A 17058-nucleotide genomic window follows, 5' to 3' on the forward strand; every position below is an offset into this window, starting at 1 on the left:
AAAGGCTTTAAGAACTAAAGGCTGATTCCTGATCTGTTTTTAAAGCGAAAGAAAATGTGTCAATATCTGTCAGTTAAACCCTGAACGTCTTTTTAAATGAGATTTAAATGATCATAACACTGTTTTTAATATAGAAACTTGGATAATTCCATATGTAAAACTCCTTTGAGTCATGTGATCAATCACACAGATCATCTTTAATTATCTTTCATGGATGTAACATTGATGCAGTTTGAGTGCATTGTTTTTAACAGTAGAATTTATTTTCATCCTGTAAGGAAATGAATAGAAATCAGCGGCTGCCTGAAACTGTGGAAGAATAAAAAAACATTAAAGTGACTGAAAAAATGTTAATCTTTGATGTTCAGTAAATGTGATTCATAGAAAATAATCTAAAACATGAAAAAACAAAAACACTGGAATGGTTCTTTAATCCGCAGAGAGAAGATTCAGCAGATCTGTGTCTAAAGGTTGCAGGTTTGATTCCCTGCAGCCAAACACATGAAAGAAAACATGACGTTTTGGAAACGTTAAGGAGAATATTATAGTTTTTATTCATAGTTCACTTTGTTTTTAAGGCTTAAAACTGATGTGAGAGCAGAGAAAAACTTTTTTTTTTAAAGTTTATATCTACTCAAGTACTACTAAAGAACATTTGTGAAGTACTTCTACTTTGTTTGAGTATTTACATTTTAAGTTACTTTATACTTTATACCTCTACATCTCAGAGAGTTACTGGACTTCTTACTGCACAAAACATGAAAACTTGTTGAGTAGTTTATGAAACTCATAACGTCTGTCTGTCCTCCTGTCTGTCTGTCTGTCCTCCTGTCTGTCTGTCTGTCCTCCTGTCTGTCTGTCTGTCCTCCTGTCTGTCTGTCTGACATCCTGTCTGTCTGTCTGACCTCCTGATGGTCAAAGTTCAGGCGTCCTCTGGAAATAGTTTGTTGACGAAGCTGACGACATGTGTTTGACGTATAAACACGGACAGGTCGATAAGATGAAGTAATACTTCAGGAGGCCGGAGGACGAGCTCCTTTATTCTCACAATCTCCTCCTTCATTCTTTTTGCTATTCAATAAAAAACATCTTTAACTTAATATACATAAAGTATCATCATTGTTTGATCAGAAGTATTAAAAAAAAAAAATCTAGTTTTTCTGTCATGAAGATCCAACTGCTTCATTGTAAAATCAGTTTAATTCTGATCAGTTTGGCATTAAAAACTACATTACCCACAATCCTCTAAGGTGTGAGTGGATTCTAAATGCTCAGCTGCGTCACCATGGTTACTGAATCCATGTCCTGCATCAACTCTCTTTTTTTGGACAGAAAAGCTACAATCAGAAAGTTTTATTTAATAATTTATTTTATTTTATTGAGGCTTAAAAATACGAGAATGGAAACACGGATAGTTTCTCCTCATCGGAACAAATCTAGACTTCAGCTGAAGTGAACCCAGTGAGGTCACGACGGTGGGTCGCACTGAGCATGTGCAGAACTCTGAATGAAGCATCCTGAGAGAGTCTGATGAAACAGCCGCGTCTGATTGGGCAAGGTGAGCTTTAACACCTGTGTGTGTGTGTGTGTGTGTGTGTGTGTGTGTGTGTGTATTAATAGATACCCTGTGTGGGTCTGTCACCTCCTTCACCTCCAAAAACCAAACGCACCTCCTGCACACACATTAAAACACACACACACACACACACACACACACACACACACACACACACACACACACACACACACACACACACACACACACACACACACACACACACACACACACACACACACACACACACACACACACACACATTAAAACACACACACCTGTGACATGAACACAGTCTTTTCAAAATAAAACGTCTTCAGGACACAACGTAGAGTCGAGAGGGAAGAAAACGTTTATTTTTCTACTTTGTCTATTTGAGTCTTCAGATTTCTCCTCAATCCACAAATTAATCAAACGAAACAATTCAGAAAACTTGTAAAACAAAAACTAATCTCTTAATGTCAGTAATCAGCTGGTAAATTAACCCTTTCACACCCTCTGAATATTATATATATATTCTTTATATTTCATATCATCACACGTGCGTCAGAAAAGAAAAATAATTCACAGCTCCACTCTGTCCTACATCTCCCACAATGCATTTCACACCTCCAGAGATGGAGCGGTGTTTGGGCCGGAAGAGGAAGCAGGCAGGTGATGATGTCAGGGCAGTGATGCGGTCCTCTGATGTCACTTCCTGTCTGACGGGGAGGGTTTAGTCGTCCACCACGTTCTTCTGGGTCTCGTACATCTTCCCTATGGAGACCTGCAGGGACAAAAGAGACGGAGGAAAATTAAAGAAGAAGAAGAAGAACACTACTGACTGTTCTTTGTTACAGCCGGCAAATTTAACGTCTGCCATATTGGACTGGTCAAGAACTGCATTCTCTCTCCTGTCCAGCAGGGGGCGACTCCTCTGGTTGTATAGAAGTCTATGAGAAAATGACTCTACTTCTCTCTTGATTTATTCCCTCAGTAAACCTTATAGTGAACAGGAAGTGACCATATATGGACTGAGGAGGAGTGACGTAGAGACGCCGTATACGTCTCTGGTGTCGACCTGTCAATCAGTGTGTAGCCCCGCCCTAAAGCATCCCCTGCTTTATGGTCTGTTTGACTCTAAATGGAGCATCATTTACTAAATGAACATCATGCTGTATTGAAGAAGACTTGAAACTAGAGATTGAGACCATAAACTCATGTTTACAATGTTTACTGAGGGAATAAATCAAGAGAGAAGTAGAGTCATTTTCTCATAGACTTCTATACAACCAGAGGAGTCGCCCCCTGCTGGACAGCAGAGAGAATGCAGCTTTAACACAGGAAGCTCTGACTTCACTCTTCTGAAGGTCGACTCCTTGTTGATCATGTATCTTTTGATAGCAGCGTTGTTGTTTTGCTCTGGTTTAACGTATTACTTGAACCCCGACAAGAAGGATTTTTTGTTCCGCGTACAGTAAGTACTTTCCATCCAGTAAGTAACCTGAGTTTCCTCTGCTTGTTGTCCATCACATGAGGTCATGTGCTTCTCAGACGGGACACTTTATAAACAAACTTCCTGTTTGTCTGATACTCTCTCATGTTTGTCCAGAGGGCGGAGCTACAAGCACCATGAGTGTGTTTAGTGTCCAGAGAGCCTCACTGTGTTATGTCAACGTTACCCATCTGGACCCTGTTGTCAAATACGAGCCAATTATGGAGAGCCGTGTGTGTGTGTGTGTGTGTGTGTGTGTGTGTGTGTGTGTGTGTGTGTGTGTGTGTGTGTGTGTGTGTGTGTGTGTGTGGGCCACAGTTCACAATCGATTTCATCTTTTTATTTCTGTACAAAGACACGACAGGCTCATCTACAGAACATGACCAAATATGACCCACAAACACACAGTAACACCCAGTAAAAAACGCACACACACACACACACACAAAAACACACACACACACACACACACACACACACACACACACACACACACACACACACACACACACACACACACACACACACACACACACACACACACACACACGTTCTGAACATCAGTGTGTCTCTCTGGACTCAGTCTCAGCTGTTTCAGGACACAAACACACAGTAACACCCAGTAAAAAAAAAAAAAAAAAAAGACAGACACACACACGTACACACACGTACACACGTTAAGGAAATATTTCACAACGAATAAAGTTTATTCAAAACCAACAACAGGCTGAATGTGTTCGGCCGCTCTGGTCTTTAGTTTAGGTTTGACTTCTGTAGACTATGAATCTGAAAACAAAATCATTATTTTGCTTTATACGTTTATGATTAGATACTAGAAATACAAACTGTTGATATCTTAATTCAGGATTCTTTTAATGCCCAGAATATGAATAAAAAAGTAAAAAAACAGGGCTGGAGTTATCCCAAGAAATGCAAGTAAGACAAATAATAATAGTTATAATATAAATAGAAATAATTAAAACAATTAATATTAATATAGAGAATAATAAGACTATTTTTTATATATTTAAATATATCTGTGTGTGTGCATTAAATCAATTATTTTTAAGTGCACCATGTTGACGTGACTTTACAAAGTCACACAGTTTAAATCTCATCGTTATCTACTCAAGATCTCACAGCTTTAGTGTTTCGATTAATTTTCCAAATAGTAAACAAAGTGTTATTAATAATAAAGTAAATAAAGTATTTTTGTACCGTGGTATAACATTTTTTAACTAAATAAAAACCTTAATAAAATGTTTTGTTGTCATGTCCCCGCAGCACCACCAGAGGGCACAATCCCTCCACAGATACATAACTCCTCTTCACCATCATGTTGCTCCTCTTCATCAATTATTCTGCCTCAGCTCTCTCTCTCTCTGAGCAGACCCTCTCTCGCCCAGTCGGAGCCCCCCTGTGTTTGTGACGTCCTGATTGGCTGGAGTGTGGCGTAGGAGGGAGGGGGGTGGCGGGGGAGGCGGGCGGCTCTCTGAACCAATCAGCTGGCAGGAGGCTTGGCTCTCATGTAAATTGTTGCGGCGGTGGCTCCTAACAAAGGGAAGGCCTCTCTCTCTCCATCAGGTCTGCTTTTGTGTCTTTAGGTTCGTCTTCATCTCTGCGCCGTCTCTCGTCCGTCTCTCTCTCTTTCTGTCCGTCTTCTCACTCAGTTTTACTTTCATGAATAATTAAAGAAGAGCTCTAAAAATAAACCCCAGTGAAAACAGAAATATTTCATTTGGCTCTGAATAACCCAATTAAGGCAGAACCAGCGGGTCAGGATCTAATAAAGGCAAAGCATGCTGGGATATTAATGTGGTTGTTTGCTCTCTCTACCAGTGTCACTCTCGTTCCCCCCAGAGTCAGAGGTGGTGGGTAGTGGACTTGTTAGTGTCATGGATGGATGACTGAACTGGTCTGCAGGGTCTAGAACCCCTGTCTCAAGTGACTGTTGGGAAGTCAATAAAAATACTCTAAAAGAGACAGAAAACACCAAAGAAAGACGCAAAACCACCATGAAGAGATACAAAGCAACCCCAAAGAGACAAAGAGACTCAAAATGACCACAAGGACACACAAAACTACCCCAAAGAGACGCAAATTCGACCCCACAACGACACAAATCAACCCCCAAAGAGACGCAAAAACGTCCCCAGAGACGCAAATTTGACCGCAAAGAGACTCAAAACAGACCCCAGAAAGCAAAATCAACCCCAAAGAGACAAAGACTCAAAACGACCACAACGATATACAAAACCACCTAAACCGGTCTGCACAGAGCCCTGAGCTCAACCCCGTCAAACACCTGGAATGCCGACTAAGAACCAGACCCCCTCTCATAGCGTTTCCTCTCCCCATCCGAAGACACTGAACTGTACACCGACATATGACCTGTTTTTTATGGTCAGAATCCACATAAGCAACGACGCCGTCACGCTTCTCTCCTCCATAAAGACACTCAGTAGTGATCAGAGTTATAATGGAAAGCTAAACTTAGCCTCCTTCATATACCATCAGAGTCGTGACTGACTGACCTTCATCGTAGTCCCACCAGACAGGAGGTGTAGGATTAACATGAGACTGAAGATCTGTACGTCAAGAACTACAGCTGCTCTTCTGACAGCGTCACTGGAACCCGACCGCGCTCATGTTTCCATAAACTGTTCTATAAATGAGACCAAATTGACATCTAGAAATCCAGTTTTTCTGTGACATGAATGTGCGTTTTGCTGGTTATCAACAACTGAACAGCTGGTATTTATACTCTTTGCTGTAGAAACAGTTTTAAAGAGGTGCTGATTTGACTTTGTGATCATTTTGGAAGCCTTAGTTTGTGGTGACTTTGAGTGTTACTGAATTATAATAAGAGGCCTTTCTTACATGTTGGTATTTAGTAGAAATCCTGCAAATTGTTGCACCTGTAACACTGGTTGGATCAAATGTCCAATGAGAACCACCTCAGGTGTTACAGTGGTGCATGAACATGCTGCAGCCGGTAGCTCCCATGAACTTTGCTGCATTTTTGCCTCCATTTGTTGTATTTTTCCGTGTTTATCACTAATGACGTATCATATGACAGAAAACATTCACCAACATCTGAAAAGGAAGCGTGGGGATCTAGAGCAGCGGACTTTGAGAAGATCACCGCTCCGCCGCCGACCAATGTACTACAGGAATGTTCTACTGTTTGTTTTGTTTGTGTTACAAATGAGCTACAACTGAGTTTCGTTGTGCATCCCTGTGTTGCATAATGACAATAAATGATCCTTGTATCCGATCTGGATCTTTTATGACTTTGATGAACCAATAGTTCAAACACTCACTGAAGAGATGGATGAACAGAAGCATATAAACTTAGTGGAAGATGCAGAATATCTGAGCTCTTATTTTGGCTTTAAACAGAACGGAGGGTGACTTCACACTGCGAGTGGGGCGGTAATGTTTGCAGGAACATAAGCCAAAATAATTTGGACGGTTGTATTATATTCTGACACTGTAGGTGGATGGTAAAAGTAGCTGCTAGCTTCTAGTGAAAACCATCCAGTTAAAAAAAGAAATGCTGCCCTGAACAGCAGGAGACAGCAATGGAAAGTTAAAGAGCCGTTGAAAGTGGGAGGAAAAGATGGAGCGACTGGAGGGAGACCTGGAGGAGGCCAGCGGAGCGGCGCCGACAAAAAGAAAATGAGGATTTTCTTGTGAGAGGGAGGGAGGAAAGGGGGGAGGAGAGATGAAAAGACGGCGGGATGCCTGTCAGAATGAAACGCATGGAGGAGGGAGGAGGGAGGAGGGAGGAGGAGGAGAGAGGTGCTCAGGTAGATAATAAACTCAGCAGAAGGAGATCTAGTTTTTTTTTTTCCATTTGTCAGGAGGTGAAAGCAGCAGGAAGCACAAACACCTTCAACCGTCTGAAGACCGACTCCACCGTTTAGTCTCAGACCTCAGCTCATCTCCTCCTCCAACAAAGAGCTCATCATTTAAATCCAGTGAAAGAGGAGGCGCACCACCAAACCAAACGCTACTTTAACTTTACATACTGCCATCTAGTGGTTGTACAAATAACAGTTTGGCTTTAACACAAACACCCACAGTGACTGAAATAACACTTAAGATGAGTAATACGGAAGAACAAAGTGTTGAATTCAGTCATTTGAAGGGATGGAAATGCAGATTATGAGTTTTATCTGAAAGAAAAGAAGGTATTACGGAGTTTCCTTTATGTTACATCTGTTTAGCAAGAGATCTTCACTTGTCATGATATGATTCTCCACAAGTTGTGAAAAAAATGATTTTTTAAATGTCTGAATCGTCATCATTTCTTCGTTTGAGTCCATGTGGTGGAAAAAACAATTAAAACAAATCTAGTCATGAGTAGTTTTAATGATGTATAGTAATCTGTTTAGAGCTAATGTTAGGAAGTTAAACACGATCGTCAGTAAACTTTATTCACACTGTGATGGCTAACGGTAAACTGTGGAATTAATTGGATCACGGATCAACAACTGTCCGTCACACCACTAGTTCTTACAGAAGAAAATGGTGAACGTTGTGTATGAAGTTCTGTGAGTTTATTCTCCGTTACTTTCAAATGTCAGATGAGATTAAAAAATATAAACCCATTTAACCTGCTATTTATATTTAAACACACACACCATCAGGTAAAGTGTTTCTGTAGCAACCGTCGAGCCAAAAATAAAAAGAGAGGAGATGAAAAGTGAGAAAGACTTTAAAGTTCATCCGTGTGTGAAATGATGATGTAAACTTCAGCAGCATCATCAGTGCAGGGGTCGAACCCACACACACACACACACACACATATATAAATATATATAACCAGAGAAAACAAGATAGAGACAGAGAAACTGAGACTATTAACCAGTGTCGTGCATCGAGGTGGAACTTTTCCAGAGATAAAATCTTCACACCTTTCATCTCTTCAGTCTCTAGCTGGGCGCTTTAAGGAGGTTTATCAGTTTTCACTCAGTCGCCTCAAGCACGAAACAAGAAAACAGTTTACGCTGTTCACCCCCTCTCTTTTAAAAACCTCTTTATTTCTCCAGGGAAGACTGAGGCTGAGCTGCTCTCTCCTCACTCAGCGTTAGATTTCAGGGCTCTGGTGTACTGAGCAGCTTGTTGGGTCGGAGTAGAACAATTGTTGTGGAGGTGTTGGGTACCAGAGGACAATCTGATTGGCCGTTCAGCCTGGAAACACAATGAGTTACCCATTTAGGGTCACGTCAACCCGGCATTTAAGACAGCTGAAATCTGTTTATTCCACTGGATGTGCTGCCATAGAAACGTGTGCATTGCTTTAACATTCAGTTCAACTTTGGTGACCTTTGACACATTGATTTGTCCCACTGACGACAGCTAGACAGAAACCTTCATAGTCATTTAGCAACAAGTGAAAATAGCGGGAAATATCTCAACTGACTTGAGGCTTTATTTAGCCCTGCCTCTTGACTTGGGCGTATCTTGTTTAATCAATGACTTGTATTGGACAGATCTGGATTGACTTGAAACTTCACTTAAGACTTTTTGACTTGACCCAAGGATATTCTTGCACTCAACTGAACTTTGTCTTTACTCGGTCAACTAGAGACTAACCTTTGTCTTTACTCGATCAACTAGAAACTAACCTTTGTCTTTACTCGGTCAACTAGAGACTCGACTTTGTCTTTACTCGATCAACTAGAGACTCGACTTTGTCTTTACTCGATCAACTAGAGACTCAACTGATTGACTTGAAACTAGACTTAAACTTTTGAGACTTGACTCGTTACTTGACAGATCTGGGTTCATCTGACTCTCTACTGACTTGTGATCTACCTTTTATCTTGACCCGTCTCTGACTTGACCTTATCTTGATGGACTCGAGACTTGCCTCAACTGACTTTACTACTCGTCTTGACTGATGTTGGACTTGCCTTGCTTTTATAAGACTTGAGACATGATTTGAAGTTGTCTTGACTGACTTGAAACCTTGACTTGGACTAATCTCAGCAAAGCTTGACTTTGAAGTGTCCTGATGGACTTGACATTCTACTCCGACTTGTTTTATTTACTTGGACTTGACCAACAGAAACTTAAGAATAACTCTTGCAGACGCAGGAGAAAATCAGCAGATTGTTTCTCTTTGTTTGCTGCAGAAGCCTCTGATGTCTTTGTGATGCTCTGATGGTTTATCGATGTTAAAATTTATACACAACACCTTTAATCTGCTGTTCTCCATCACGGATCGCCGCAGGCCAGACCGATTCAGTGTGTTGCTCAAGGACAGTTCAGCAGGGTGGGGAAGTGTTTTGAAGGACGACGTCTCTGCATCTCACACATCCTGCTGCTTTGTTTCATGCTAATCCAGCCAATTAAATCACTCAGTTTAGATTTTTCCCCTTAACCCCCCTCATCTCCCTCGTTTGTCCCTCCCTGCCTCCCTTAATTTGTCCTCTGCTTACCTGCTGAGTGTGTGTGTGTGTGTGTGTGTGAAGGTGCCTCAATGCCAGACTGTACTGTAAAATCCCCTCAATTTATTTATTTTCTCCTCTCTGTTCTTCTACGTCCCCTAGCTATCAATGAATTTGTATGATAAACGGTGCAAAACAGGGCTGTGTTGGTGGAGTATTAAGGGCGTAGAGCAGGGCTGTGTTGGTGGAGCATTAAGGGTGTAGAGCAGGGCTGTGTTGGTGGAGTATTAAGGGTGTAGAGCAGGGCTGTGTTGGTGGAGCATTAAGGGTGTAGAGCAGGGCTGTGTTGGTGGAGTATTAAGGGTGTAGAGCAGGGCTGTGTTGGTGGAGTATTAAGGGTGTAGAGCAGGGCTGTGTTGGTGGAGTATTAAGGGTGTAGAAGGGCTGTGTTGGTGGAGAAGGTAAAGCTGTGTTGGTGGAGTATTAAGGGTGTAGAGCAGGGCTGTGTTGGTGGAGCATTAAGGGTGTAGAGCAGGGCTGTGTTGGTGGAGCATTAAGGGTGTAGAGTAAAGCTGTGTTGGTGGAGTATTAAGGGTGTAGAGTAAAGCTGTGTTGGTGGAGTATTAAGGGTGTAGAGTAAAGCTGTGTTGGTGGAGTATTAAGGGTGTAGAGCAGGGCTGTGTTGGTGGAGCATTAAGGGTGTAGAGTAAAGCTGTGTTGGTGGAGCATTAAGGGTGTAGAGTTTTTGAACATCCTGGTGAAACGTCCTGTGTGTGTTTTCCAAAGTGCCAGAACCTCCTCTAGCTCCGTCTCCTCATTAATTATTCATGAGTGTTCACAGAGCGCCACAGGCCCGTTTACAACCATTTGTTGTCCGTCTCTGCACTGTTTTCTTTCCCTCCTCTTTGCATTTACAGTGCAGTCGTCCTTGACTCTACCCTTTCTTTTTTTCTTATCTCTTTTCATAAAAGGTAGTACTAAAAGAACCTCTGAAATAGTGCAAGTGACTCAGGAGTCAAACTGATATGACTTTAAACTGCTTGTATTTTCGGTTACAAATCAAAATGTGTTGATTTGTAACCAGTCAAACTCAATCTGTGAGTTGTGAGACCATGTGTAAAGGCTCAAATGTGCTTCAAAATAAGTCCATTTCTTTTGATGCATTCAGTGTTTAACCTCTTCTCGTTCGCTACACTCTTTTCTTCACCTCCTCTTGCTTTCATTTCTCTGTCAGTTCAACTACATTTTACACCGTTTTTAACAAAGTCCCTGCCTACAAAACAACGTATTAGTCCATAACAATCATCTGAGAACAATACAGAATATTGATTTTTCTCTCACTATACGTTCCCTGATCTCTCAGTTCACTCTGTTCTCCCACATGAAGTCACTGAGAAGTCTTTCTGAATCAAACCATCTTTCTCTCACCTTAGCCAAGATGCTACCAGTGAATCCCTCATATCAATAAATATTTTACTGATATATTCAGTAATAACCTTTCTGTGACTTGCCAGATACATGAATCGACATTTCCTCATTGCCTTAATAGAAAACAATTACTTTGGAACACATTTGCTGTTGCACTTCTTCTCGACTGCATTTACTTAAAAGGTTAAATTTGATCCCGTCTGAAAACAAACCCGACAGAGACGAGACGACTCTGACACGAAGACACACGTCAGTCTGAACCGGATACTACGGCTGATTTGACCTTTGAAGGCCAAAGACACACACACACACACACACACACACACACACACACACACACACACACACACACACACACACACACACACACACACACACACACACACACACACACACACACACACACACACACACACACACACACAACAGGGAGAGCTGAGGGAGGTTCTTATCACAGCATGTGTCTAGAAAACCACCAAGTGTGTAAGTGTGTGTGTGTGTGTGTGTGTGTGTGTGTGTGTGTGTGTGTCTGTGTGTGTGTGTGTGTGTGTGTGTGTGTGTGTGTGTGTGTGTGTGTGTGTGTCTGTGTGTGTGTCTGTGTGTGTGTGTGTCTCTGTGTGTGTGTGTGTGTGTTTGTCTCTGTGTGTGTGTGTGTCTCTGTGTGTGTGTGTGTTGTGTGTGTGTGTGTGTGTGTGTCTCTGTGTGTCCTTGTAGATCTCTTTTACTGAGGTCCCCCCGCGGCCTTAACGAGCTCGTTTGCCCTGTGTCCTGTCTTATTAATTAGCCACAATGACTAAAAAAAAAAGGCTCCTGACCAATTACTCGTCAGGGCTCAATACCCGTCATCAACCAATCACAGCGCAGTTAAAGAGTAATTAAATGTGATTATGTTAAGAAAGCAGGGCCACGGCCATAGGAAACACACACACACACACACACACACACGAGTTTCTTTGTAAATCTGATGTTTTTTAACCTTAATTCTTTCCACTCTGAGCTCACACTAATTAGAGAGCCAGAAGAGATGAAGGCAAACTGTGTGTGTGTGTGTGTGTGTGTGTGTGTGTGTGTGTGTGTGTGTGTGTGTGTGTGTGTGTGTGTGTGTGTGAGAGACAACGAGGAGGAGGAAGATGAAAAGGAGGAAGAGGAGGAGAGCTGGTTGTAAATTGCCCGTGCCGTTACGCTCCCATTATTCTCTCCTCTTTCTCCAGTTTCTGCCTCACGTCTCTCTTTTCTTCTGGCTTTGCTCCCTGATATATATTTCTCTTTCATCCACCCAGAGGAAATCCTCGGGATATAAAACGTCTGTTCGTCCGTCTTTATGAACGACACACTTCTGAACTTGAAACATTTATTATTTGAATGTTTTTGCAGTAATCTTTGTACCGTGTGGTTCATTCATGTATTGCTGGTGTGACCTGCAAAGTTCTCCTAAAACCAAGAAGCTCCAACTGACAACGTATACAACAGTCTTTTATGAGATCTTACCAAAAGTTACTTCTCATTTTTTGTGCATTTTCCTATAAATGTCCAGCATCTCCTGTCAATTTCCGCTCTTTACATAAACACAGTCTTTTCAGAATAAAAGACATTAAGTGACAAATAAATCAACGTTGACTTTTCGTCTCACACGGGGAACCAACAATGGTGTCCCTGAAGAAAGACCAATCCTGTGATATCGACTCATTACAGCGTGTTATTATTCATAAGTGTGGCTTCAAATGCTGGATGAAGACAGACCGACTTCTGTCCGTTAACTTTCAGTTTAAACACATTACAAAAGCTCCAATCCCAGCCCTCTCCTCATGAAGATGACATCACCATCGTTGTCAAATGAAGTCTCATAAACACTCTAGGCACAGGGGTGCGTTCAGGAGCAGCAACCACCAGGAGTTTCCCTCTGCGAGTGTTTCTGTTCAGACTGTCAGCTCTCCGGGTTTCTGTCATTAACCATCGCAGCACCGCAGAGAAGAGAAACACTCGAACACACATCAATAGAGCCGAGAGGCCGAGGTGTTTGGGGGAAGAGAATCGATGGCAATCTGCTGAAGAGGGAGGACATATTTTGGGAGAGTACAGAAATAAAAAGATGGTGAAGTACAGACAGAGTGACTCATAAAGGGAGGAGATGAGAGGGAGTCCTTCAGCGTCGGGCTATGAAACGACGCTCCTCTTCACAGTAATGGAGGACCGACTGCAGAAACACGGAGATCAGCGTGTTATTGAGTTTATAGTCACTTTAGTGCATTTATTCTGGAAATCATTACTATAATATTATTGTCTAAACTGTAATAACTGTTGTGTATATTATTCATCATTCATATAAGATCCTCCTCTATCTTTAGTCATGATATAAATACTCTATACCTACATTTCAATTTTGTGGTGTGAACATTTATTACGTCTTTTATCTTTATAAGATTTCTGTAAGATTTCTAGGAAGTCGTAAAATATTTCTTTTTTTTAAATATACATTTACATGCTGTTGTGAACTTCCAATATGTTTTAAATACGAGTGACAGCGTTTCACAACAAAACTGTAGAATTAAAAAGTGCATCAACTCCTACAAAGTGATCACAAAACATTAGCGAATTTAAAAAATCTTTGTTTATCGACTAAAAATAACAAAACAATTTGACTGAAACTAATAAACTTTTGTCAAAATCAGGTGCCAGATTTTTAAAAAATGGTCACGTGTAATTTTTTTGTCCTGGTACACGGTATGTAGATTGGTTCTGCATGACGGGTATCAAAGTTCTATAGCGCCGTTAGCAACATGAGCTAAGGTTAGCGCAACAAGCTAACTGGCGGTGTGTCGGTCTCACTCTTGCCGGTTCTCATCCAGTATTTTGTAGCTTTAACTATGAAAATGAATGTGCCCTTATTGGTAGAAAACAAAAAGAAATCCCATTTAATCCACGTAATCATGAAGCAGGAAGTCTAAAAATGGCAAAAACCCAGACAGGTTGTTGGGAGAGGAGGAGGATCTGTCCTCCAGGAGGCCGACGTTTGTTCCTGGTGTGTTGATTTATTTGTCACATGACTAGTTTACTTTATAACAGCATTCTGGAGATATTTTAACCAAAACCAAGATCTTCTCATGAACATAACGAAGTATTTAACCATCTTTTTCTAAACATAACTAAGACTGTATTCATGCAACGAGCAGAAATTGACACGTGTTGCTGGACAAACGCATGAAAAGTATTGTTTTCTCAAGATATCATACAAATTGTTTCATAAGGAAACGTTAGTGAACGGGGACCACTAATCGTCTTCTGTTTCCTCTTCTTCACTTTTCATTTCAAACTCCTCTTCCAACTCCCATTTATTTCCCAGACTCCTCAGCTTCCTCCTTCTCTCTCATTCATTCATTTCCATTTTCTCTCCTCCTTTCGTCTTTAACTGGTGTCCTTACATCACATTGCCTTCTTCAGTCAATGACTTGCATCATGCCCAGTGTGTGTGTGTGTGTGTGTGTGTGTGTGTGTGTGTGTGTGTGTGTGTGTGTGTGTGTGTGTGTGTGTGTGTGTGTGTGTGTGTGTGTGTGTTAGACTATCATCATTGCATCAGACCCAGACTTCTAAGAATAGAAGGAAAAAACTAGCAAACACAAGAGAGTACCAGAAAATAACACCACAAAAGAAGAAAATACTGTATCTTAAAACCATGGAGAGTTTTTCCTTTTCAAACTATAGAGGTCAAAATATTCATTTAACTCATTAACACGCTAACTTAATGGTAAAAGGACGACTCACTCTACCAGCAATCTGATTAAAATCACATTTTTACTGCTTCACAGGCGACATTACCAACTCTAATAATTCTGAACTATTGCAAACATTTACTGGAGTCGTCAGAAGGTCACATGACACACTGAAGGGTACAAATTCTTGATTTGTAATTTTCCTTTTCTCTTAAAAAAAACCGAAATGTCATTTTATTGTCTGTGCCAAAATGATCCTGGCAAACAAATATATTTAAATGAACTCAAGATACATTTACAAATATTGTTTCATAAAGTCTTCATAGAAATGTAGTTGGTAAATAACTAAATTATATTTGTAAATTGGATTTATTTTTAAAGTTTGTTATTGCATGTTATCTGAATGACAAATAATAACCAGAGGTGCTTCTCACTACAGTTATAAGTTCATACTCAGCTCGTCACATAGTGCATTAGCTTTGTTAAAACTTTAAACCTCTAATTGTCATTTCCTCTTTAATAACAGCAGTAATTTAAAAAGTTCTCATTATCAAGACATTATGATAAAGTACAGAACCCTGGATTTAATGGCCTGCCAATAGCTAAGACTCATGGGGGGAAATATTGTTAAATGCAAATGAAATTGGTGTTTTAGCTCGTTAAAGTTTCTCATTAGAAACTAAAATGTTCTCATTTAATCTTTTTGATCTAGTTGATGTTTTTCACACGTCTCACAGAAGATTTGTCCTTAAAATTGTGTCTAGTGTTAAAAATATATTCGACTCGATTCAATCCAATTAAATGGGGCTTTATTGGCATGAAAGTAAAAGAAATGTTGCCAAAGCATTAAATAAAAATAAGTACACGATAATATTAATATATATATATAAACAATTTTAAGATCTTAAATGTCACACAGATAAGACTGTAAACTGAGAACCTCGGCCTCCAAATGGACCATAAAGTTGAATCAACTAAACATTCTCACTTTGATGAAAGTAAGTTTCATTAAAGCTGCATGAATATAAATAAATATTCTATAAATTTAGACAAGAAATCGTTATAAAATGATGCATTTTTCCTGATATATCCGAGTTAAGCCGACATAAGCAGATAATATCAACGGTGAATCTTTCCAGCTCCGGTTAAGACGTCTTCTCAGCTTATGATTTCATACCAGAGTCAGATTTAGAGCTTCCCTTACTGCCTCGGTATTATGTTTTATGAGGCGGAGGAGGAGGAGGAGGAGGAGGAGGAGGAGGAGGACAGGGAGTGAAACCCTGTCTGTTTTTATCCACCTGAACACCCCCCTCTTGTGTTTTGTTCAGCAGTATGGAGTCACTTACAGTACGAGTGTGTTTCTGTGAGCGTGGCTGGAGCTCAGCAGCCGTGAGCTGCAGAAGCAGCAATAAAGGCGTGGGATGTCTGAGCGATGGAGGGAGGAAGGCCGGGGATCACACAGATCCAAAGATGGAGGAAGAGAAGTGGGGAGGAATGAGGGGAGAGAGGGGAGAAGGGTAAGAGCGAGGTGAAGAGGAGGAGGAGGAGGAGGAGACGCAGGGTGTTGCCCTACTTAACAGTCCAGCTCCTGTCTCAGAATCTCTGGTTTTCCCCAAACGGAGCTGAAACTGCGTCAGAAAGGAAACTGGGATTTCAGATCAGATCTCCTGCGTCAGTAAACATGTTGTGGGTCTGTTGTGTGCTCGGACCTGCACTTATTTTAAACGGTATAAAATCCATCCAGCTTCATTTCAAGGGCTGGCTAGTTAGATAGCTGGCTTCTCCATCTTTAAAGCTGCCTAGTTAGATAGCCTCTCCGTCTCCAGAGCTGGCTAGTTAACAAGCTAGCTAAACCTCACAAATGACCGTGACTTTCCCGTCATCAACAGCATCAATAAACCAAAAGAAGCAGCACATGACACATCAGAAGCATCCTGCTAATAACTGAACAAAACAATCCCATAATAACCGTCCACACACACTGAGCTCATCAAACACACCTTCATTAAGTCATACAAAGAGCGGTTTCACTCTTCCGCAGGAATAATCCAGTTTCAGTGATTATATGTCCGTCTGACAGCAGGAGACATTTTTCACTGAGGACAAAAAAACTAATTTAAGGAGCGAATAAGAAGCTTGAGACGATAACATCCTGAGAGTAAAGGAGAAACCCTTGTTCATGCTTCTACTAAAGCTACAGGTGCTTCAGGTAATAAGGTTAACCTTCATAAAGGGAAGCCAACAGTGTTAACAAATATCACTCTGAGTGTGTTTGTAAGTGTGTAAAGCTCACGCTGTTTACCATAAAAACCTTGTTTTCATTATTTATTCAGCGGTGGAAATGTTCTTTTAAGCACCCTGCTGCTAAACATGGAATCAAATGAAGTATTTCTCTGATTATTAACTGATAAAAGAGAGAAAAACAGGATGAACTGCATTTGAATGTCTGCAGAGACGCTGCAGCACTCTGGGATTTAATTTTCTGTTCATTAA

The 17058-nt window shown here is 40.9% G+C and overlaps 2 protein-coding genes across 2 annotated transcripts in view; one reads left to right on the forward strand and one right to left on the reverse strand.

Moving 5' to 3' along the window:
- Positions 1-848, forward strand: part of ppp1r3g (protein phosphatase 1 regulatory subunit 3G) — a 2899-nt gene extending 2051 nt beyond the window's left edge. Inside the window, 1 exon segment of the mRNA XM_054623004.1 lies at positions 1-848. This exon segment is cut by the window's left edge and continues 173 nt beyond it. The gene's annotated coding sequence lies outside the window, so the exon portion shown is untranslated.
- A 1036-nt stretch (positions 849-1884) lies between these two features.
- LOC129110592 (LYR motif-containing protein 4B) overlaps positions 1885-17058 on the reverse strand; it is a 28235-nt gene continuing 13061 nt past the window's right edge. Inside the window, exon 3 of the mRNA XM_054622712.1 lies at positions 1885-2321. Within this exon, the coding sequence (XP_054478687.1) occupies positions 2271-2321 (51 nt within the window). The 3' untranslated portion in view covers positions 1885-2270. The remainder of the gene's footprint in view (positions 2322-17058) is intronic.

Source organism: Anoplopoma fimbria, chromosome 21 (genome assembly GCF_027596085.1).
Source record: "Anoplopoma fimbria isolate UVic2021 breed Golden Eagle Sablefish chromosome 21, Afim_UVic_2022, whole genome shotgun sequence".
NCBI lineage: Eukaryota > Metazoa > Chordata > Actinopteri > Perciformes > Anoplopomatidae > Anoplopoma > Anoplopoma fimbria.